Source organism: Mandrillus leucophaeus, unplaced genomic scaffold (assembly GCF_000951045.1).
Source record: "Mandrillus leucophaeus isolate KB7577 unplaced genomic scaffold, Mleu.le_1.0 Scaffold527, whole genome shotgun sequence".
NCBI lineage: Eukaryota > Metazoa > Chordata > Mammalia > Primates > Cercopithecidae > Mandrillus > Mandrillus leucophaeus.
This window is the reverse complement of record NW_012105664.1, coordinates 437,897-462,890: the sequence shown is the minus strand read 5'-3', so window position 1 is coordinate 462,890 and position 24,994 is coordinate 437,897. Positions and strand designations below refer to the sequence as shown.

At 40.2% G+C, this 24,994-nt stretch overlaps 2 protein-coding genes across 5 annotated transcripts in view; one reads left to right on the top strand and one right to left on the bottom strand.

Annotated features, from left to right (window-relative positions):
• CENPP (centromere protein P) overlaps nt 1–24,994 on the bottom strand; it is a 299,356-nt gene that overhangs the window by 74,851 nt on the left and 199,511 nt on the right. The window lies entirely within an intron of this gene.
• ECM2 (extracellular matrix protein 2, female organ and adipocyte specific) overlaps nt 1–24,994 on the top strand; it is a 43,259-nt gene that overhangs the window by 5,458 nt on the left and 12,807 nt on the right. For 2 of the 3 annotated variants that reach the window (XM_011996853.1, XM_011996852.1), the window contains exons 2-6: nt 8,413–8,731; nt 13,348–13,536; nt 16,076–16,585; nt 19,087–19,202; nt 21,225–21,360. In XM_011996853.1, coding sequence (XP_011852243.1) covers nt 8,440–8,731; nt 13,348–13,536; nt 16,076–16,585; nt 19,087–19,202; nt 21,225–21,360 — 1,243 coding nt within the window. In that variant the 5' untranslated portion in view covers nt 8,413–8,439. Of the gene's footprint in view, nt 1–8,412; nt 8,732–13,347; nt 13,537–16,009; nt 16,586–19,086; nt 19,203–21,224; nt 21,361–24,994 lie in introns of all 3 variants that reach the window. The other variant, XM_011996851.1, reaches the window with a different exon arrangement.

Below are 24,994 nucleotides of genomic sequence, written 5' to 3'. Positions count from 1 at the left end.
TGAACCCGGGAGGCAGAGCTTGCAGTGAGCCGAGATAGTGCCACTGCAATCTGGCCTGGGCGAAAAAGTAAGACTCCGTCTCAAAAAAAAAAAAAGTGTATAATTACTAAGAAATCATAAAAACCAAGCAACCAATTAAAAAGAAAGAAAACAGAAAAAGGAACATAGAATATGTAGGACAAATAAAAAGCAAATATAAAGTATATTTCAACTCAAACACATTAAATTTTACATTAAATATAAACAGCCTAAATGTTCCAGTTCAAGACAAAAATTGTTAAACTGAATTAAAATGCCACTAATAGGAAGTATACTGAAAATACAAAAACATAGAAAGGCTGAAAGCAAAACAAATATTTTGCAGACATTAACCAAAAGAAAAAAACTACATGCAGGAGCAGAAAACCAAAGACCACATGTTCTCCCTTATAACTAGGAACTAAGTCCATTAGGTACTCATGGACATAAAGATGGCAACAATAGACACGGGAGGAAGGCAGGGAGAGGAACAAGGATTGAAAAACTGTTGTGTGCTATGCTCAGTGCCTGAGTGATGGGATCATTCATATCTCAAATTTCAGTATCACATAACATACTCAGGTAACAAACCTGCATACAACCCTCCTGAATCTAAAAAGTCAAAAAAGAAAAAAAAATGCAACTACATTAATATTAGACAAAGTAGATCTTACAGCAAAAGCACTCCCAGAGACACTGAAAGTATCTACCTACTGACAAATGCACCAGAAAGATATAACGACTCTAAATTTGTACATACCTACAATCATTAGGACAAACAAGGCAAAATTATTAGGACAATTTGGACAAATAGGTTGATAGTATTAAAGTCTTTAAAATCCTGATATTCTATCTACTAATTAAAAAATAGTAATTACTTTTTCTTGGCATAAAATGACTACTAATTTTTTTTAACAGACTTTTTTCAGCTCCTTTTTAGATTCAGAGCAAACTGAATGGAAAGTACAGAGTTCTCATATGTGCTTTTCCCCCACTATCGAAATCTCACACCCTGGATAAATCTATGCTGACATATCATTACCACCCACAGGTCCATAGTTTACGTTAGGGTTCACTCTTGTTACTCTGTCTTGGGTTTTGACAAATTTTTAATGACATGTACCCACCTTTATAGTACTGTTGTCCATTGGTATCCTTGGGGGACTGGTTCCAGGAGCCCTCAAGGATACCAAAATCTGAGGCTGCTCAAGTTCCTTAAGTAAAATGGTATAGTATTTGCATATAATACACACATATCCTCCTGTATACTTTAAATAATCTCTAGATTACTTACACCTAATATACTGTAAAGGCTATGTAAGTAGTTGTTACGCTGTATCATTTACGGGACAATGACAAGAAAAAAAAAGTCTGCATATGTTCAGCACAAATGCTACATAGGCCAAACTACATTTTTCACTCATGGTTGGTTGAATCCAGATGCAAAACCTGTGATATAAAGGGCTGACTATACTGTATTAGAAGAGTTTCACTGCCCTAAGAATCCTCTGTGTTCCACCTATTCATCCCTCCCCACCCCAAATCCACTATTCTTTTATAGTTTGCATAGTTTTGCCCTTTCTAGAATGTCATAGAGTTGAAATCATACATATGCCATCTCAGGTTGGCTTATTTCATTTAGTTATATATTATATGCATTTAAGGTTCCTCCATGTTTTTTCATGGCGTCATGGCTCATTTCTTTTTGGTGTTGAATAATGTTCCATTGTCTGAATATACCATTGTTTGTTTATCCATTCACCTATTGAAGAACATGTTGCTTGTTTCTAAGTTTTGGCAATTATGAAAAAAGCTGCTATACATATCTGTGTGCAGGTTTTTGTGTGGACATAGATTTTCATCTTATTGGGGTAAATACCAAGGGGCACGATTGCTGGGTTGTATGGAAAGAGTGTTTAGTTTTATAAGAAACTGCCAAAGTGTCTTCCAAAGTGGCTGTAGCATTTTGCATTCCCACCAGCACTGAATGAGACTTACAGTTGCTCCACACACTCACCAGCACTGGGTGTTGCCAGTGTTTTGGGTTTTAGACATTTAATAGATATGTAGAGGCATCTGAATTTAATTTGTAATCTGTCTACTATTTTTGAAACTAATATTTGGGATAAAAGTGTTGAAATTTTGGATGATAATTGTAGATTTGTCTATTTCTTTTTGCAGTTTTTGAAAACAAGTTCACCAATTATTTTTGGTAATGTCTAATCTGCTATTCATCCCTTGTCATGTATTTTTTTCTCTCTCACATTGTAGTTTTCATCTTTAAAAGTTTGATTTGGGTTTTTAAAAAATATCTTCTATGTTTCTACATTACATGGTTAATCTTTCCTCTACCTTCTTGAACATATAGAATATAGGTATAGTGATTTTTAAAGACCTAATTAGTGTATCAGCACTGTCATTTCTGAATTGGTTTCAATAAACTGATTTTTCCCATTAGGGGTCAACTTTCCCTGATTCTTTGTGTACCTGGTAAATTTACATTGGATCCTAAAACATTTGTTGGGTTCTCTGAGACACTGTCAAGTTACTGTACACAGTTTAGTTCTTTCAGAAAGGCTTGCTTTTAAGCTTTATTAAATGAGATTACAGCAGCCTTTAGCCTAGGGCTAATTATTTTCCTCTACTGAACTAATGCTCTTCTGAGTACTCTACCAGATGCCCTGTGAATTGTAAGGTTTTCCACTCTGACTGGTGGAACACAAACTCTTCCTGGTCTTTTTAAGCTCCAGAGACCATTTTTTTTTACTCCCCCCCGCCCCCACCCGCCGCTTTGTCCTTTAGGTTAGTTCTTTTCCCAGTCTCAAGTATTAATAAGTTTACTTACATATATGTGCTATCCAGTATTCAGTGGAAGACTTCATATCTCTGGAAGGGTTTCTCTGGGTTAGCTCTCACCTCTCTGTACTCTGCCTTAGGAACACTAGTCTCTTTGGTGTCCTCAGATTTCCAACTCTATCTTTTCAACTCAGGCAGACTGCTGGGCTCTGCCTGTGTTCCCCTCCCTGCAACTCCCTTGAGGGAGGAAGCAGGTCAGTCACAGGTCTCTCCAGGCATTTGATTTGCATCCCCTCTCAGGGATCACTGACCTGGACTGCTCTTTGTTTAATATTTGGAAAATGCTTCATATATATTGTTCTACTTTTAAGTTGTTTCAGGTGGGAAGGTATACGTGGTCCCTATTACTCCATGTTGACTGGGAGTCAGATTTGATAAGTTTTGTCATAATACTGGTGTAATGGCTGAATGATTCTCTAGGAAGCGACCATGATGTAGCTTCACAGACTCTCCAAAAGTCTGTGAAATTACATCATGGTCGCTTCCTAGAGTATCATTCTACTTCATGGAGCCACTCTGGTTACTAGTTGTCAAACTAGTAGGAATGTTGTTATGGCAATACAGGGAAGGTGATCTCCACAAAACCATGCTCATTTTCTTGGCCTTCAGGTGATATACTGTATGCAGAATGTCAAAAATGGGTCAGTTAGTGACATTTGTACCTAGGCCAAGGACCCAGGATGGCAGCCATATGTTTGCTAATACCATTATAGGTTTCTACTAAGAAACAATCACAATATTTGCCAAGACTTAGCACGGATGACCCTGCATTTCCTAAACATTTGGGTGGTAGACACTGTGGCTTAAGGAAGGCATGCATTACCCTGAGCTCATGCTCATGGTTTTCAATTTAGATATGCTTGGAATTTCCACAGCTTGTCTTAGGTTGTGAAGTGGACTTCTAAGAATCTGCATATCAACAAATTACAGTCACATGTCACTTAGCGACAGGGATGCATTCTGAGAAATGTGATGTTAGATGATTTTGTTGTTGTACATCATAAAGTGTACTTACACGAACCTAGATGGGACAACCTACTATACACCTAGGCTATATGATAGAGCCTATTGCTCCTAGGCTACAAACCTGTACAGCCTGTGACTGTACTGAAAACTGTAGGCAACTGGAACAGAATGGAATTTGTGTATCTAAACATATCTAAAGCCAGGTGTGGGGGCTCATGCCTGTAATCCTAGCATTTTGTGAGGCTGAGGTGGGTCAATCACTTGAGCTCAGGAGTTTGAGACCTGCCTGAGCAACACAGTGAGATCCCGTCTTTACAAAAAAAATATAAAAATCAGCTGGGCATGGTAGCATGCGCCTGCAGTCCCAGCTACTTGGGAGGCCGAGGTGTGAGACTGGCTTGAGCCCAGGAAGCGGAGGTTGTAGTGAGCTGAGATGGTGCCACTGCACTCCAGCCTGGGTGGCAGAGCCAGACCCTGTCTCTAAATAAATAAATAAAAAATAAACATATCTAAATATAGGAAAAGTATGGTTAAAATATGGTCTAAAAGAATTTTAAAAAGGTACACTATATAGAGTACTTATCATCAATGGAGCTTGGAGGACTGGAGGTCACTCCGGTGAGTCAGTGAGTGAGTGTGAAGGCCTAGGACATTACTATACACTACTGTAGATTTTATAAACACTGTACACTAAGACTCTACTAAATTTATAAAAAAGTTTTTTTATTTCTTCAATAAATTAGCCTTAGCTTATTGTAATTTAACTTTATATACTTATTTTTAAAAAAGCTGACTCTTTTGTAATAGCATTCCTCTCTTTTTTTTGTCTAAAGGCTTGATTTTTAAAATCGTTTCAGAAAACTTTTCGTTTATCTTTTCTACAGTTTTTTTGGTTTCTGTTCTGATCTTTAATATTTCTTTTTTGTAACTAATTTTGGGTTTGGTTTGCTCTTCCTTTTCTAGTTCTTTAAGATGCATTATTAGGTTGTTTATATAAAGTTTTTCTACTTGTTGATGTAGGTGTTTATTGCTGTAAACTTTCCTCTTAGTAGTGCTTTTGATATATCCCATAGGTTTTGGTGTGCTGTTTTCATCTTAATTTGTTTCAAGAATTTAAAAAAATTCCTTCTTAATAACACTTGGCTTAAAACACAAATACATTGTACAGTTGTACAAAAATATTTTCTTTGTAGCATAATTCTATAAGCTTTTTTTCTATTTTTCTATTTTAACTTTTTTGCTAACTGTTTTTGTTAAAAACAGGCAAACATGCATTAGCCTAGGCCTGCATCAGGTCTGGATCATCAATATCACTGTCTTCCACCTCCACATCTTGTCCCACTGGAAGGTCTTCATGGGTAACAACACTCATGATAATGCCTTCTTCTGAAATACCTCCTGAAGGAACCACCTCAGGCTGTTGCACAGTTAACGTTTTTTTTTAAATAGGTAGAAGGAGTGTACTCTAAAACTGATAAATAGTAAATACATAAACCAGTAATATAGTCATATATTAAAGTATTATGTACTGTACATAATTGTATGTGCTGTACTTTTTTCCTTTTTTTTTTTTTGAGACGGAGTCTGTCTGCACTCTGGGCATGGTGGTGCATGCCTGTAGTCCTAGCTACTCAGTGCAACCTCCGCCTCCTGGGTTTAAGTGAGTCTCCTGTCTCAGCCTCCCGAGTTGCTGGGATTACAGGCGTGCACCACCACACTCAGCCAATTTTGTATTTTTAGTAGAGACAGGGTTTCACTATGTTGGCTGGGCTGGTCTCGAACTCCTGACCTCAAGTGATCCACCCACCTTGGCCTCCCAAAGTGCTGGGATTACAGGCTTGAGCCACCGCGCCCAGCCTGTGCTGTATTTTTATATGACTGGCAGTGCAGTAGGTTTGTTTATACCAGCATCACCACAAACACATGAGTAATGTGTTATGTTATGATGCTGTGACATCTCTAGGCAATAAGAATTTTTCAGCTCCATTATAATCTTTTGGGACCATTATGGTATATGCAATCTGTCACTGACAAAAAAGTCATTATGTGGTACATGACTGTACTTTCTTTGGTCAAGTGGTCAGACAGAAAGATTGAGTCAAATGCTTGTAGGGTCTCTCAGTGGTTTTTTTTTTTTTTTTTTTTGAGACAAAGTCTGTCTCTGCTGTTACCCAGGCTGGAGTACAGTGCTGTAATCGCTGCTCACTGCAACCTTGAACTTCTGGGCTCAAGTGAGCCTCCTGAGCCTCTTGCCTCAGCCTCCTGAGTAGCTAGGACTACAGGCATGCACCACCATGCCCAGCTAAGTTTTTATGTTTTAGTTGAGACAAGGTCTTGCTATGTTCCTTACTCTGGTCTTAAACTCCTGGCCTCAAGCCATCCTCCCACCTTGGTTTCGGCCTCCTATAGGGCTGGGATTACAGGCAGAAGCCACAGTGCCTGGCCTCTCAGGTATTTTCTAAGGTTCCAACAAGACGACTGGGTTAGCAGTCTATGGCCACTTCTTTCTCTTAATCCTTCAGTGCCTCTCCTTTGCAGTTTAGTGTATTAATCTCTGTATGTAACATCACCTTGAATGTTTTACCATTCCTTCCCATCACAGTTTTGTTCTGGTTGGTGAAGGAGACCAAGGCATGCCTGTGAGAATTGAAATAAATTTCATCACTGAGCAAGTTAGTTACTTTAACCTTCTAGAATCACCAAATACTTCAAATGCCCATTAAAAAGATAAGAGCGGCAAATCTGTTGTGATCTGGGTTCTTATGATACCTGGGGTTTTAGTTTCTCCTCCATACTGGGCTGTGTAAAGAAGGCTCTTCATCCTGGGGAACACTGACAGTGAGTGGACCTGAGGAGAGAGCAGGAGGAAAGCTGCAAGGGGTGTAGGGGTGTGTGTGTTTCGTAGCTGTAGAATTCTGAGAGGCAGTCAAAACTGCCAACCTTCCTTTGTAGGACTAACTTTAGGTCAAGAGAGATTGGCTGAGTGAATCCTTTGATGACAGCTGCTGCAACACCTTGGTGAAGGTTTCTCTTGTCCCTGGCCACCAGACTCACAGGAATTGCGCCAGTCTGTCTGACCATAATGCTACTACTGTACCAAGAGTGCCTAAATATCCATTTCTTAAACGTTTTGCAGCTTTACTATGTGCAAGGCCCTGTACTAACCCTGAGACCAGCTAATTAAAGAGTTACTCTTCCTGACTCTTACCTCCTTATAACTGATGCTGCTGACCGTTATTTTTATATGGTATCATCATGCCCTTCCCCCCAGACAATTCTAAAGCTAGAGAATAAAAGCACAAAACAGAACGGCTGGGAAAATGGGTTGTGGATTACATCAGTCATAGAACGTCTTAGCAAACAGGCGGAGAGAAATCTCCCAAGTAATCTTTGAAAACCTGCAGAACATCAGAGCCCAGAGCGGGGGCCATGTCTGATCCACCACCTTTACTGGTAATGAGAGTTTCCCTGGAACACATCCGCGCTCATTTGTTTACATACTGTTGTTGGGAAAAAGGCTTATGGGGTGCCTGCATAAACGGGCCATAAAAATATGGGACAGTAAGTTGTGGAAAGCCACAAGAGACCTCTGAGGAGGAAAGCCTTCCTATCGCCATTATGTCCCCATGCTCTGAGTGCAACCTGCTCTGTTATCTATAAACACTGTGCTACAGGAGAAAGACACTCCTTTGAAACACTGAAATGTGGACAGACATACAGGCTCCTAGTTAAGTCCGCTCCCATTAGCTACTCCCCAGTAAGTTAAAGATATGCTGTTTAAGCACAAAGGAGATTCATTTAAGCTGCTATTGCTACAGATTACGCCTATGACGCACTGCCTCCCTTTCACTGCTTCGCCCTAAACATCTGCTTCTTAGATCTAAGTGACTGTACTCAACAAATAGTGTGGAGATCAGAACTCTGGGCCTTTTGCAGCCCCCATTTTGCAACTGGCCTCCTGGCTCCCACCTTTATGGAATCTTAACCTGTCTCTTCTCTTCCTTTGTCACCACTGGGCTTTGGGTACCCTATGGGTGGTGTTGAGGCTGGTCCCCAACATATGTCTATGGCTGCTTTCATGCTACAATGACAGAGCTGAATAGTTATGACAGACAAGGTGTAGCCTATGATGCCTCAAATACTTACTATCCGGCCCTTTATAGAAAAAGGTTTTTAATTCCTGGTCTAAAGATAAAGGTAAGATACAGAAAGGTTCTGGCCAGGCATGGTGACTCATGCTGTAATCCCAGCACTTGGGGAGGCCAATGCAGGAAGACTGCTTGAGGCCAGGAGTTCAAGGCTGCAGTGAGTCATGACTGAACCACCGCACTCCAGCCTGGGTGATGGAGCAAAACCCTGTCTCTATGGGAAAAAAAAAAAAAAAAAGTTTTTTGATTCTGGTAGAAGAATTCCAAATTATGATTTGGCAATAATACTGTAGCATATAGCCCATATATCATAAGTGTAATTTCTCAAAGACTTGCCTACTGAGGCATACAAGCAAATATATAAGCCAATTTCCAGAGGTAAAAATTTAGTCACCACTAACTTTGAAATATTGTTTCATTCTAGAAATTAGCTGGTGAAAAAAAGTCAAACATGAAGATTGCAGTTTTGTTTTGTTTTTTTCTGCTTATCATTTTTCAAACTGACTTTGGACAAAATGAAGAAATTCCTAGGAAGCAAAGGAGGAAGATCTATCACAGAAGGCTGAGGAAAAGTTCAACCTCACACAAGCACAGATCAAACAGACAGCTTGGAACTCCGCAAACAACAATTTTTACACCAGTAGCAAGATTTCCTGTTGTTAACTTTGATTATGGCATGGAGGAAAAGTTTGAATCTTTTTCAAGTTTTCCTGGAGTAGAATCAAGTTATAATGTGTTACCAGGTAAGAGAACAATATAAGAGAGAGACAGAAGGAGGGAGGAGGGTGAGAGATGGTATGGGGAAAGAGAAGGAGAGAGGGAGAGAGGGAGAACATCTCCATGAAGATAATCTTCTAAAGAAAAATCCAGGTTATTATATTACTTTTTGGTTTAATCTACAAACATACATTTTAAAATAATTTTTAAAAAATGGGGCCAGGTGCGGTGGCTCACACCTGTAATCCCAGCACTTTGGGAGGCTGAGGTGGGCAGATCACGAGGTCAGGAGTTTGAGACCAGCCTGGCCAACATGGTGAAACCCCGTCTCTACTGAAAATACAAAAAATTAGCTGGGTGTGGTGGCATGTGCCTGTAATCCCAGCTACTTGGGAGGCTGAGGCAGGAGAATCACTTGAACCTGGGAGGCGGAGGTTGCAGTGAGTAGACATAATGCCACTGCACTCCAGCCTGGGCGACAGAGCAAGACTCTGTCTCAAGATTAAAAACAAAACAAAACACCCCCAAAAAACCAAAAGCAGCTTAAGGAACATATTTATAATACAAAATTATTAGACAAAAGTTACTTATCCTACCACTATATTTACAAAATCATAGTTATCATTTTGGTTTATTTCTTTCCAGTATGTTTACTATGCATATATTTTAAATAGTTGTAATCCTAACATAGATAACATACATAAACATTTATAAACTGCTTTTCCATTTATAACAATAGATCATCTAGAATACAGAAATAAATTATTCAGATGATTCTGTGAACATATATATGGCTATTACATATTTTCAACCAAAAATTTTCAACCACAAATAGAATTAAAGCCACTGAATTCATTTTATATAGGTTAAGCCACTGGCATTTAAAAGATTTAAGTGACTAAAAATTCTGCTAAAGATTTCAATTAGGCATTTTTAAAAACTAGTATTAAATGGTTTACATTTTTCCAAATTTGGAAGAAAAAAGTATTATAGGCATGTTACCATTAAATAAAACTTTCAAAAGAATAACAGAAAATATCACCATATGATGTTCTGTGGCCAGTATTTCATATATTGTCTCAATACAGCTAAATGCTTCTTCATTAGTTATTTCCATAAATTTAACAGAAATAATATACAATTATCCTGAAAATAGGCAATTTAAGCCACACTTACAACATGATTGGGAAAAGAAAGGAAGAGAAATCAACTTAAAAAAACTGTAATAATGATGTACTCATAACTGCTAAAGAATGATGAGGTCAATATTTTTAGTTAAGTGGAAAGATAGCTAAGCTATAATAATGGAAAACGAAAAAGCCGAAAAAGAAGTATTCATAACATGATCTCAAACTTGTGTAAAAAAAATGTTTTTATATGTAAGCATATATGCATAAAAGTACAGAAGATATATACTAAGCATTTCCAAATTGTCCAAAAATATTTTCCAGTGATTTTACAGTACTTTTTGATTGTATCACCACACATAACACAAAATTTACCATTTCATCCATTTTAAAGTGTACAATTCAATAGCATTTAGTACAGTCACAATATTGTGCAACCATCACTACTATCTTGTTTCTGAACATTTTCATCCCACCAAAAGGAAACTCTGTACCTAAACTCCTCATTTCTCCCTACTCCCAGCCCTTGGCAACCACTAATCTATTCTGTGTCTATGAATTTGCCTATTCTGGAAATTTCATGTAAATGGAATCACATAATATGTAGCCTTGTGTATCTAACTTCTTTACTTAGTATAATGTTTTTAAAGTTCATCTATAGTTAGCCTGTATCAGAACTTCATTCCTTTTTATGGCTGAATAATATTCCATTGTATGGCTATACCATATTTGTTTATCCATATTGCTTATCAGTTGATGAACATCTGGGCTGTTTCCACCTTTTGGCTATCATGAATAGCACAGCTATGAGCATTAATGTAAGTTTTATTTCAACACCTATTTTCAGTTCTTTTGGGTATATACTTAGGAGGGGAACTGTTGGGCCATTTGGTAATTCTATATTTAATTTATTGATGAACTGCCAAATGTTTTCCAAAGTGGCTACACTGTTATATATCCACCAGCAATGGAAGAGGATTCCACTTTCTCTACATTCCTGCCAACAACTATTTATTTTTAATTATAGCTGTTCTTTTATGAAGTGGTATCTCATTGTGGTTTTGATTTGCATTTCCCTAACAACTAATGATGTTAAGCATCTTTTTATGTGCATGTTGTCTATCTGCATATTCAACTCCTATGCCTACTTCTTTCTTAAGAGATGGGGTCTTGCTCTGCTGCCCAGGCTGGAATACAGTGGTACAATCATAGCTCACTGCAGTCTTGAACTCCTGGGCTTCAGTGATCCTCTGCCTCAGCTTCCCAAGTAGCTGGGACTACAAGAATGCACCACCGCACCTGGCTAACTTTTTAACTTTTTTTGTAGAGACAGCATCCCATTATGTTGTCCAGGCTGGTGTCAAATTCCTGGCCTCAAGAAATCTTCCCTCCTTGGCCTCCCAAAGTGCTGGAATTACAGGCAAAAGCCACTGTATTGGGCAAGTTTTGCCCATTTTTTAATTGCATTGCCTTTCTGTAATTCAGTTATAAGAGTTCTTTATGAATATTCTGGATATCAGGACCTTATCAGATATATGATTTCACATATTTTCTCCCATTGTGTATACTGTCTTTTCACTTTCTTAACAATGTCCTTTGATGCACCAAATTTTTAATTTTGATAAAGTCTAATTTATCTTTTTCTTTAGGTGTCATATCTAAGAATCCACTGCCAAATATGAGGTTATAAAGATTTACCCCTATGGATTTTTCTAAGAGTGTTGTAGTCTTACCTCTTATATTTAGAGCAAAGGTCTAAATATAAGATATATTAGGTCTTTGATCCATTTTGAGCTAATGTTTATATTTGGTGAAAGGCAGGGATTCAGCTTCATTCTTTTGCTGGTGTTGTCCCAGCACCAGTTGTTGAAGATTGTTCTTTCCTCCACTGAATGGTCTTGACACCTTTCTTGAAAATCAGTTGTTCACAGATGTATGTCCGACTTTCAATGTTCCACTGGCCTATATGTCTATCCTTATACTAGTATCACACTGACAAAAGCTGATTATTGTGTCTTTGTAGTGAGCGTTTTGAAATCTGGAAGTGTGAGATCTCCAACTTTGTTCTTTTTTCTCAAGATTGCTTTGGTTATTTGGGATCCCCTATAGTTCCAAATGAATTTAAGGATCCGCTTTTCCAATTCTGCAAAAAAAAATGGCCATGGACATTTTGATAGCGTGCTTTTGATAACCCGGAAGAAACTCATATGTGTATTTTTGTTCAGAGGAGCAACTGGGTAGGTGGGATTAGCCTATTGCAAGTATCCAAATGAGAGATGGGTAGGGCCTGAATTGGGCTGAGTTAGTGGTGGGGGAAAGAAGGGGACTAACGTTGAGAGGCTCATTTGGGGGTGGAACTTGGGGATAGTGGCTCAGATGGAAGAAAGTTATCTGGAATGACACCTGGATTGGAAGAAAAACATCCCCCCTAATATTCTCCTCAGCTTTCTAACGGTCTGCTTAGCTGATACACTTATCCACATATCTGCAATCTTGTATGTAGGAAAATGAATATATGCACTGCATCATGCACTTTATTTGTTTATTTATTTATTTAGAGACAGAGTCTTGCTATGTCGCCCAGGCTGGAGTGCAGTGGAACGATCTTGGCTCACTGCAACCTTCACCTCCTGGGTTCAAGCGATTCTCATGCCTCAGCTTTTAGAGATGGGGTTTCACCATGTTGCCCAGGCTGGTCTCAAACTCTTGGTCTCAAGTGATCCACCCGCCTCAGCCTCCCAAAGTGGTGGGATTACAGGCATGAGCCACCGCGCCCAGACAGTATTATACACTTTAAAAGGGTGAATATTATAGTATGTGAATATTTCAATAGCATAATAAACCATAAAAAAGCTAGCTCAGTGTCTCACTGAGAAGCACCATAGAAGCATGCTGTCTGGTTTCACCTATTCCCATGTGCACATCAAGGGTGGGCTGTGAGCTTGTCATTAGTGCTAGCTCAGCTCTCCGATCACATGATGGAACTGGATTGGCTGGCGGCTTTGGAAGTTTGGTGTGGCCGTACAATTTGCATTGGTCAGTGTAATTAGACACTTTTAGAGTTCAAGTGTGATTTGTAACCTCACATTCCCACTATCGCAGTGATCGGGACAGCCTACTTATAGATGAATCCTGAGTGAATATGATGAGCTGAGCCCCTGTGTCCCCACATTAGACACAAAGTATAAATGAAAAATAACTGAGATTTGGGGATTGTTGGTTGCTGTTGTATAATTTAATCTACCCTGATGGATACAAAATGGAAGCGCAGTTCAGCCCCAAGTTACCATGAGGGAGTTCACTCTTAGAGCCTAAGTGAAGGGGCTGAGAGGAGAGCCTGTGAAAAGCATTTCAGCATTTCTTGTCTATATGACATTTTTACCCTACACATGAATGCACGTAGAATTCTACTCTTGTGTGGTCAGAGCAGTCTGACTTCACATTGTGTTTACTTCCATTCACAGTTGCTGGTAACCACATAAGAAATTTAAATTTGTGCTTTTGTTTTCTTCTAGGAAAGAAGGGACACTGTTTGGTAAAGGGCATAACCATGTACAACAAAGCTGTGTGGTCCCCTGAGCCCTGCACTACCTGCCTCTGCTCAGATGGAAGAGTGCTTTGTGATGAAACCATGTGCCATCCCCAGAGGTGCCCCCAGACAGTTATACCTGAAGGGGAATGCTGCCCTGTCTGCTCTGCTACTGGTATAGAGATTTAGCTAAGCAAAATATCAGTGTGTGATTGATCTTTAACTTCCATTTGTTTTTGTTACTAATTTTAGATTAAAATTATGATACGTTAGTCATCTGAGTACTTAAAATATTGGCAGAATGTTGATTAACATAGAAAACATCTGGGAAAATGCATGGTAGGGGATATAAATAATAGACTGTGGCTTTATAGTTCTAGCTCTATCAGATTCAGTAAACTTGGATGAGATTACATTCCACATTTGACTCTCAGCTTTAGAGGTACGGTAACAGAATTTCTACAACTAACAGACCCTGAATTCTTACTGAGTTAAGGGCTCTGCTTTGGTCTATGTGTGCATTATCCCACTTAATCCACCCCAACATGGCTTTATCACCCTGAAGCCAGGGTAAACAAAGGAAGAGTGATTTGCATCTAAAGAGAATAAAGCCCCAGCCCTCTGGCTATACCCAGCCACTCAAAGGCAGCACAGGAACCCACATCGCTGCTTGGATAATCCCAGGAAAATGCAGCCTGAAGCATGATTTTCTCATGTGGCCCTTCTGTGTGCAGGAGATCACAGCATGGGTTTTGTTGGCTGCTCATGGACCCCTTCTCCAATGAGGCTCATACCTGACTGAATGAAGGACCCTTCCCGGGAGGCCCAGTCTCCTCTGAGAAAAGCCTAACCAACACCTTATGAAAATAAGCAAATACTTGTTAAATACTTGGCTGGGAAGGGATAGGGACATCTTCTCTTGTCTATAACCGAGGTAGATTGCTCCCATGCACACAGATGATCACAGGGTAGGTGTCTACAAAAGTCTCCTGCCAGGAAAAACTTTTGACGTTTTAGAAATTGTGTTTTGCTTTATACTACCAAATATTTCACTAACGTTTAAAGAGAGTTAGGAAAAAAGTGTTCAATGAAACGGATTCCTTGGAGTGAAATAAATACAAGGTTTACAAAGTAAGAGTCACAAATTCTCAGACATTTTTTCAAAACACTTGGAGTATTCTTGAAATGTAGTTATTTTGGAAAAATAAACTTGGATATACAGGAAGGATTTTAAATGTTTCAATATGATAGCTTTAGTTTCCTTTTACTAACTTTTTCCTATTCTCCTTCTGCATGTTTTGCTAGAGATGTGAAAAAACTCACAGACTTTATAATACATACTGAATTGATATCTCAAGTAATTTCTCCAAATAATTATATTTCCTGAGTTCTTTTTGGGAGTAGTTTATATATAGTATTAAATAAGAGTAGGCAGATGATTAAGTAAATTTATAAATCTTGATGAAAGAAAATGTATGCACCCTGGCTGGGTACGGTAGTTCACACCTGTAATCCTAGCACTTGGGGAGGCTGAGGCGGGAGGATCACAATGGGTCACGTGTTCGAGACCAGCCTAGTCAACACAGTGAAACCCCATCTCTACTAAAAATACAAAAATTAGCCTGGCATAGTGGCGGGGTGCCTGTAATCCCAGCTACTTGGGAGGCTGAGGCAGGAGAATCGCTTGAACCCAGGAGGCAGAGGGTGAAGTGAGCCGAGATCATGCCACTGCATTCCAGCCTGGGCGACAGAGCAAGACTCTGTCTCAGGGAAAAAAAAAAAAAAAATTTATGCACTGTGAAATCAGTTCTTCCTAGAACTGTTTACTCAGAGAGTGAATTTGAATCTAGTCTTTGTCTTGTCTTCCCCACTTTCTGCCAAAGATTTAACAGCTGAATATAAATGTAGATTCACTGTCTACTATCATTTATTCTACTCCCACCGTCATGGAAGGATAAACAGCACTCCTGTGCATATGTCTAAGTTAAAGCAACATCACTGAAGTCCAGAATGTCATTTGTAGGTCTCAGGTAGTAAAGATGATTTAAGTATAGAATCTGGGAGACAGGAGGAGGACAACTTTCTCTCTATAACTCTGAATTTCAGAGGATGACACTAGGATGCCAGGCACAAAAATAGTGACAAATCTATAACAAAAGTTGGTTTCACTGCTATAAGCAAGTAAAATATACACTTGTTTCACTTTTTTAATGTCTGGTAAACAGTCTACAAATTCTCACATTAGCAATAGCCCTAGTGAACAGAACAGTATCTATTATAAAGGTATCACATCTGATTATAACACAATCTCACAACAGGATTGCTTACCATTTTGCCTCATGTGGCAATATTATTCCCTCCTTAGTCACCAGGTAGCATGATATGTTAGCAAAAATAAGCATTAAGTTATTTAATATAAAAATTAGTATTAAGGTCCACAGGTGAAAAAAATGTAAGAGATCTTACAAAATAGAAATAAAGTGACTATTAAAACTTTTTAAGCAAAAATTTCAAGGTGCATTTCATCTTTAAATTGCACTCAAATACTTGGAGGGAATAATATTTACTAATCTCATTTTTGTTATGATTTTTTCTTTTATTAATATCATCAACTTATCTCTGCTACCTCATCCTTGCGTGGTCATTAGTCTCCTATTCTCTACTCAGTGGTATAGCATTAAATGATAGAAATGAATTTTCTGGTGATTCTTCAGAACAAAGAGAACCTACCAATTTACTTCATAAGCAACTGCCACCTCTTCAGGTGGGAATGGACCAAATAGTAAGAAAAGAAGCACTTCAATCTGAGGAGGATGAAGCAATGAAAGAAGATACAGAGCAAAAGACAGAGACCCCTGAATCTAGAAATCAGAGGCAACTTTACAGTGAGGGGGACAGCAGAGGAGGAGACAGAAAGCAGAGGCCTGGAGAGGAGAGGAGGCTGGCACACCAGCAGCAACGCCAAGGAAGGGAGGAGGAGGAGGAGGAGGATGAGGAGGAGGAGGGTGAGGAGGATGAGGAGGATGAGGAAGACGAGGAGGACCCGGTAAGAGGAGATACGTTCCGAATGCCCTCTCGATCCCCACTTCCTGCTCCTCCCAGAGGCACACTGCGCCTGCCAAGTGGGTGCTCTCTGTCCTACAGGACCATCAGCTGCATCAACGCCATGCTCACCCAGATACCACCACTAACAGCACCACAGATAACAAGTCTGGAGCTCACTGGTAAGAGATGTTGACTTCTGCTTTATTTTGTGCTTTAGAAGTAAATGACTCTTAGCAGCCGGGCATGGTGGCTCATGCCTGTAATCTCAGCACTTTGAGAGGCTGAGGTGGCCAGATTACCTGAGGTCAGGGGTTCGAGACCAGCCTGGACAATATGGTGAAACCCCATCTCTACCAAAAATACAAAAATTAGCCGGGTGTGGTAGGGCATGCATGTAATCCCAGCTCCTCAGAAGGCTGAGGCAGGAGAATCGTTTGAATCCAGGAGGCGGAGGTTGCAGTGAGCTGAGATTGAGCCACTGTACTCTAGCCTGGGCAATTGAGCAAGACTCCATCTCAAAAAAAAAAAAAACGTAAATGACTCTTAGACAAGTGCAGTTGTATACACCTGTAGTCCCAGCTACTCAGGAGGTTGAGGTGGGGGAATGGCTTTAGCCCAGTAGTTTGAGACCAGTCTAGGCAACAGAGTGAGACCCTGTCTCTTAAAAAAAAAAAAAAAAAAAATGAACGATTCTCATTGCTCTATGAAGATTATATTTTAATTTCATCCTAAAAATTGATCCTGAATAGACTAATTTCGTAATCTTCAAATATATAAACTTTGCAGAAGAGATAGCTATTTACTGCAGAATAGCAGTCAGGTATAAAGCAAACTCCTCCAAATCAAATGATGATTTCCTACTGATGTTTCTTAAAAATCAGCTTTCATGAGGTATAATTTGTATGTAGTAAAACTTATTTTTAGTACATAAGTTCTGAGTTTTGACAAATGCACATAGTCATGTAGCCACCACCAAAAGTAAGATATAGGACATTCTATCACTCCCCAGAATTCCTTGTTTCCCCCTCCAGCAGTCACTGGCCACCAAAGAACACTGATCTGTTTTCTGTCTCTACAGTTTTGCCTTTTCCAGAGTGTTACATAAATGGAATCATACAATACATAGCCCTTTCAGTCTGGTTTCTAATGTTTTTGAGAGCCACGCATTTTGTTTTGTGTATCAGTAGTTCATTCCTCTCTTCTGCAAGTAGTATTCCATCATGTGGATGGGCCATGGTTTCCTACCAGGTATACGTCATCTGAGTTGTTTCCAGTTTGGGGTGATTATGTATAACGTTGCTATAAACATCCATGTACAAATGTTTGTGTGGACCTAAGTCTTCACTTCTCTAGGGCAATGCCCAGGAGTGGGACTGCTGATATGGTAAATACATGTTTAAGTTTATAAGAAACTGCCCGACAGTTCTCTAAGGTGGCTGCTCCTTTCCCACCTGCATGCTGGGGAGCTCCTGCCTCTCTGCAGCCTGCCAGCACTTGGTACTGTCAGTTGCTTTTTCCCCTCGTTTTTGACATTCTAGTGGGAATGTGGTCATCTAGACCTTTTGCCCATGTTTCCATCGGACCACCAGGGAGGGCTCTGAGTAGAAGAACAGCAGGACCAGGTGTGACAGGCTGGCTGGTGGGGACACTTTGGGTGCTGGGAACAGCGGGAGCCTTCGTCTGGGTAATGAGGCCCCTATGCCAGGGGTGGCTCTGGAGATGCTGGGGTGAGGGGAGCAGAAAAGGTCAACACATTTGTGCAGGGATGGCCATTTGTGACAGCACACTGCCAGTGTCAAACATAATAGAAGCTTCCGTGGCCTTTCTGACAAAGGATTTCATCCTACTTTTATATGATCACCTAAGGAATTCCTCTCAGGCTCAGCAACGCCCCTTCCTCCTGTGGCCTGTGCACCAGGTATGCTCTGCCCTATGAAAACCCAATCTGTGAAAGTCTGAAGTCTTGGAAAAGATAAATGACCCACACTGAGCTACACTGTTACGGTTTTATAAGAAGGTCACCACGTGACTTTTATGGTATGTACTATTGGTACGCTCACTTTCTGGGTTTAAAAATCGACTACTGAACTTAACTAAATGTTAAAACAAAAACCCATAAAATTAGGGCATATAGGAACCTTTGCAGATTGAAGCCATAGAGGCATAACATTAGATGTCAGAGAGTCTTGGAGATGATCTCCCCCAGCTTCGTATGCAGAGATGGAGACGGGCTCAGAGGAGGTGAGTGATTTGCATGAGCATTCATGGACAAAAACAGAGGCATGCTTCTAGTCCAAGAAAATGGCTATGGGAGAATATGAAGACTAAAAATCAGTTTCTGTATAACCTTCCACACTTTTGTTGTAAATGTACAATGTTACCAGTACTCTCCAGCAGACCACATTCTGGCTGTGTTAAGCACCTTCATCTAAACCATGATATACTTACAGCCTGATGAATCCTTAGAGAGAAAATGTCAACTATGTTAAACTATCTACTTCCAGCCTGTTACTTTTCTGAACATACTTTGGTTATATAATATATATTCTGTCCTTGTTCTGAGTATTGCTTTCTCCTCCAGACAAAGCTCTCTCTTGAAATCTATGCACACACGCCCATACATGTGTGTACATGTATGTATATGCACACATGCCTAAAACATAACCGCTGTATGTCCTAGGCAATTCCATCGCCTCCATCCCAGATGAAGCATTTAATGGATTACCAAATTTGGAAAGGCTTGATCTGAGCAAAAATAATATCACTTCTCCAGGCATAGGTCCAAAAGCATTCAAGGTAAATACATGCTCTGATTTGTCTATTTGGACGAATGGCTTCACTATGACTTGCACTGGTTGGAGATGGGGAAGGGAGGAAAAGGAAAATGCTTCTAATTGGTAGTTTTCTTCTAAGAAAGTTTCCTCTCTGATGTTCCTAAACTGCATTCAAGTTTTCTCTTGAATATAGTTTATTATTTTACATACTTTTAGCTTTACCATAAGGGCACCAACAATAGCATTAGTGACAAAACTAATGATTTTAATTTATGGAGTAGTTTCTCCCCAAGTAACTGAAAACATGCTAAAATCTGGTCTCTTAGCATATGAAGTATTTTCTGGAAATAAATTGAGCCTATCTGGAAACTCTATTAACATTTTTCAGGCCAGCAAGACATGGCTTCCTCTTTTTGTTTGTTTTGTTTCGTGCAATGAACAAAACCTGGAGGATACTTTGGCAGAAGGGGGTTCTGGAAAAACAGATAGGCTCAGATAAAAACTAGGGATAGCTTGGAAAAGAAGAGGGAAAGAGAGAGAACAGGAAACAGCATAGAATAAACCTTTGAAAGATACAGATTGAACTAATTTTTATATATATATATATATATATATAAACGGGCCGGGCGCAGTGGCTCATACCTGTAATCCCAGCACTTTGGGAGGCTGAGATGGGTGGATCACGAGGTCAGGAGTTTGAGACCAGCCTGGCCAACATGGTGAAACCCCGTCTCTACTAAAAATACAAAATTTAGCCGAGTGCGGTGGCGTGCGCCTGTAGTCCCAGCTACTCGGGAGTCTGAGGCAGGAGAATTGCTTGAATTCGGGAGGTGGAGGTTGCAGTGAGCCGAGATTGCGCCATTGCACTCCAGCCTGGGCGACAGAGGCAGACTCTGTCTCAAAAAACAAAAAGGAGGAAAGAAGACAGAATTCGAGGAATTTAAGAGTTAAGAGAGAAGGGGTTTATGTTTGTTAAAAAAACAAAACAAAACAAAAAACTCATAAATGTGTGTGTTTGAAAAGCCATAAGTAAAGCACATTATATTCCACTAGGTGAAACTGTTCCTCCCTTGGGCAGTCTTCTGGGTCTTCCACCCACTCTTCAGACAAATCACTGGCCTCTTATATTCTCAGTTCCTGTTTCTTATCTGGAGTCTGGGCTGGCAGATAAGAGGGTTCCGCATTCACATCCTAGATCTACTTCATGCTATCCATCCTTCTCCTAGAAAATGGCTAGCATTGGGGGGTCCTTTCCCTATATTTGACCAAGAGAAAAACATTGTAGGAGATTACCTCCTTTTCTTGCTTTGGAATTCTCTGTCCCATTCCGAAACTGTTGAAATTTGAATATGATCACTGGAGAGGTGAATCATTCCATGGGACTTTACTAAAATCTACCTAACCACAGTTCCCCACTTTTGGTGGTAGAGGATAGGTTTGACCAATGAACACACAACTACAAATGTGAAAAGATACTTTTCCGGACAGTCAACTGGATGCCATATAGGAATAGCTTGTAACATCTGTAGTCCTTAGTTTTGAAAAATTTCCACAGTAATTAGTGTCATTTTATGACCTTTCTGGAGTAGATAAAAGACTGAGGTTTACAAGTATGTTAAAAGGATTGATTGCTATCTTAATTGTTAGCATCCATGACAGCTTCAGATTACTGCATGATTTCATGAAATTTCTGTGTATTGCTGAAAAAGTGGAAACCTAAGATCTAGCAAGAACGACCAATCCAGTAGTTATGGCAGCTTTCTCTCACTTTCTAAAAAGCTGCAATATAAACATGGTGAGTAAGCTACAAAATAATCAAATGTAGTCTGTTGAAAATCCCTGAGAATCAATGCTACTACCAGCATCAATATCAACCTGGCAGGGGGAATATGGGGTTTGCTGTGTGGCCTGGATATTACTGTCTAAGCCTAAGGAAAGATAGTTTGTGAGACTTTCAGTCAGTGCTTCAAAACGACCCTTATGTGAAATGTGACTGCACAGCTGTGACTAGATAAAAAAGTAACTTTGAGATTTGCTTTTTAAGCTTCTGAAGAAGTTAACGCGTTTGAATATGGATGGAAATAATTTGATACAGATTCCTTCAGAATTGCCATCTACATTAGAAGAAGTTAAAATCAATGAGAACAATCTTCAGGCTATTGATAAAGAAAGTTTATCAGGTATTTAATATTTGTTTTTCAATGATATGCTTCCTTATAATCTTTCTTATATAGTGGTATAGAAATTTTATTTACAGTATTGCCAAATGAATAAATAGTAAATATTTTTAGGTCACTTAACCATTTGAGTTGTTAAAACTTCTTTTAACTATTAACTGGTAAAACGTAAAATGAATTTTAAATTACCTGTTATCTTTGTACCTTACCCATGAATAACATTGTTTCTCAATGATTCCAGGTTCTTATTATTCACAAGACAATAAATTTACTACAAATCCAAAATATCTGAAGAATTATACTACATATTCCCCACAATGCCATGCGTTTTGCATTCTGGATCGACAATTTTGTCGGTTCTTCGAAGTGACTAACTAGTGCCATGGCTTGTTGACTGGATCTCCTTTATCACTCTGATGGTCAATACACCCCACCCACAACTCTTGCTGCCTCCATACAACTTGCTATTTTCATTTATCATGGGTTGGAACCTAAAGACGAAACTAAGCACATGGGAATTATGCATGAAATATGAATAAATGGGCACTGCATATGAGGCTGAGATGCTGTCCTACAAAGAAAGCACATGCTCTTCATGGTGTTAACTTTGGCTTTGGCAATTTTGTCCTGAGAGGGCTTGGGCTGGAACTTCTGTACTCGTATGGCACTGAAGTCCTGCTATCCACACCCCACGGCATGTGGATGCACGGCTCCCACTGTGGCCTAGCTTTCCGACAGCCTTTAGTGAGGGTGCCCTACATTCTGTGCACTTGACATTGCTGGCACTGGCTCCTCTTCTGCTTGTTTCTGGACTGTGCTAGATAGCTGAAGATATCATATGTGACTCTGTATAAAAGAGGCTTTATCACATTTTACTTTTCATGAATTCTAGCTAATGCCTTTGATTGTACTGTGTACTTTTTTGAGACGAGGACTGCCTACCTTTTCTTTTTATCTTCCTAATAGTCTAGCATAGCTCTTGAGGTCAGTGCTCAACACTGTTTACTTGCTTTGAAACATATTATGTTTTTATTCATTATTTATTAAACAAAGCCTTTAAAGGAATGAAACAATCCAATTGTTTCCTGTAGGTCCCAAAAAACTTCACAGGAACAAAACACTTCTGGTATTGAGAAAAGAACAATAATAATGAGAATTGCCAAATCTGAGGATTAGTTATGGAAATACTCAATTTCCAGATGGATTTCAGGACACACAGAAAAACATTAATAAACACAAATTTTGATGGAGAGTGCCAAATGGGAAAGACATTAGAAAATTCAATTTCTAACTGCTGAAGACCAAAGGGTGTCAGCAATCTAGAACAACTGTACTAACAGGCTGTATATGAACTACAAGTCAAACATTTTTAGTTGGGTTATCAGAATGAGGTGTTATAAAACATGCACTCCTGATTGTGAAGGTGCTTTCACACACCCCTGGAACTGCCTTAAAGAGTACTCTTCTCCCTCACTCACAAATGCTTCTAGATTCCCAGAGTGTTGACAGGAAGTCAGGGTGAGTGGGCTGTCTGCCTGCCTTTCTTAGCCCGCCTTTCTCCACAGTCTGAGCACCGAGGAGCCTCGGCTCCATGCCGGCAATGCTTTCTGTCCTCCGGCCCAGATACCCCTGCTGCACTCCCTGGGTGGGCTGAGTTCTAAGAGCTACTGCTGTGCCGGTCCCTCGGGTGCTGGGCTCCCCTTGGCTGGGAGTCCTGATGCTGTGGATGGTCAGGCTGGCTGCCAGGAATGCTATGAGGCCACCCTGCTTCTCTGTGGAAGCAGGTGGCCCACTGCTCTTCTGTCATCTCTCTTGGGGTGGCTCCTCACTCATGACCTTTCAGATTATAGCTCCAGAGAGGGGGAAGGAGGGCACGCCAGGGAGAGAAAACAGCACAAAGGTGCAAATAAGTGAGACAATTTGCGATACTGTGGGCCCTGCAAGCAGGCACAGTGAAGGTGAAGGGCAGGCAATGAGCAACACCAGGGGCTGCACACACCTTGCTGAAGGGCAGGGAATTTACCTGCAGGAGGAGCAGAGTCCACCTGAGATGTGCACATGTGTTATGGAGAAAGGGAAGGACTTAAAATTGAGAGAGAGGTGTGAAAGGTGGAGGGAGGGACAGCAGAGGAAAACCAGGCATGCTTTAAAAGCATTTTTGTTGTCACTAATGACTGAAACAACCAAACTAGGAGCCCTGGAGGTTGCTCTAGTGGATGACCATGTGATGCTGCCTGCCAGGAACATCGAGGCACCTGCCATGTCCACAACCTGTCATGGTACCACCCACCAAGGAAGACTTCCTGTTTCCTGTCCATGAATCCTTTCAACATCTACCTCAAGTCTCACCTACAAGAAACACTCTCTAGCACCACCCTATTTCCTGTTACCTCCTATTTCCTACATATACCAGAGAATAACTGCAAAAGAAAACAGTGTCCTGAATTTGTACCGTTTCTCTCTTTTTCTCTCAGTCACGTAATGGCCATTAGTTCATTTCTGTTACCTGTTTTTCAAAGAGAAACTTCCACTGCATTTCAAAACTTCACCTATTTACTAGAGAAAGACGTCAGATTCTCAGTACCTTTAGTTTTGGAAACGAAAGTGAATATGAGGAAATATAACCACTTATCACAATTTACTGGCTGGCCTGGCTACTTCCTGTTGCTCAGCACTTCCATTAATCCTAAGGACCACCACCAGGTTAACCTCTTGCTGCCTTGAGAATGAGAGCCAGACGTTGTTGTCCAGGGTGCAAAGGCCCTCCCAGAATTAGCTGGGTGTGGTGGTGGGTGCCTGCAATCAGCTACTTGGGAGACTGAGGCAGAAGAATCGCTTGAACCTGGGAGGTGGAGGTTGCAGTGAGCCAAGACCATGCTATTGCACTCCAGCTTGGGCAACAGAGCGACACTCTGTCTCTAAATAAATTAAAATAAAAAAAAAATGAAAAAGGGCCCTCCCAGTATACTTCTCTCTGAACACCAACCTTCACTCCACTGTGCACAGCCACACCAGGGCTAGTCTCCTCTCCCCCTGAACAAACCCACATGGTCTTTCAGCTACATGTGCTCAGCTGGCTATTACAGCCTGGAAGTTCCTCCTACTTCTATCTAAATCTTTCTGTCTGTAGGAGACTGGCACTTTCATACCACTCACATCTACACTGCTTTTTCTTCTTATAATCTTCCAGCATTTATTATTTCTATTCTTCATGCAACTGTCTTTGCTGTTGCCTAAGAACACAACTGAGTCCCACGTGGCATTCGGTGCAATGCCCATGAAGGGGGTTGAATACAAAACATCCCCTAATCTGGGAATTTTGGCCACACCCTGAACCTCTGATTCAGATGCCTCTGGGTATTGTCATTGCTGAGCTGTCCATTTTGCAGCATGGAGCTTCCATTTGACCTGGATCATACCACTCCTGAGACTAGTAGAAACAAAGTAGAAAAAAAACTTGTTTGTATAAAGGCCTTTCTTGCTAGTTCAATCTGAATGTGTGGAGAATTTTTGATCATCATTCTTTCAAAGCTTCCATTTGGCTGCACTCTGTGCCAACAAGTGAGTAACTATGATGGGAATTCACTGCTCTGGTTTACTTCTGACTCCCTTGTTCAGAGACTGAGGGTGAGCCAGG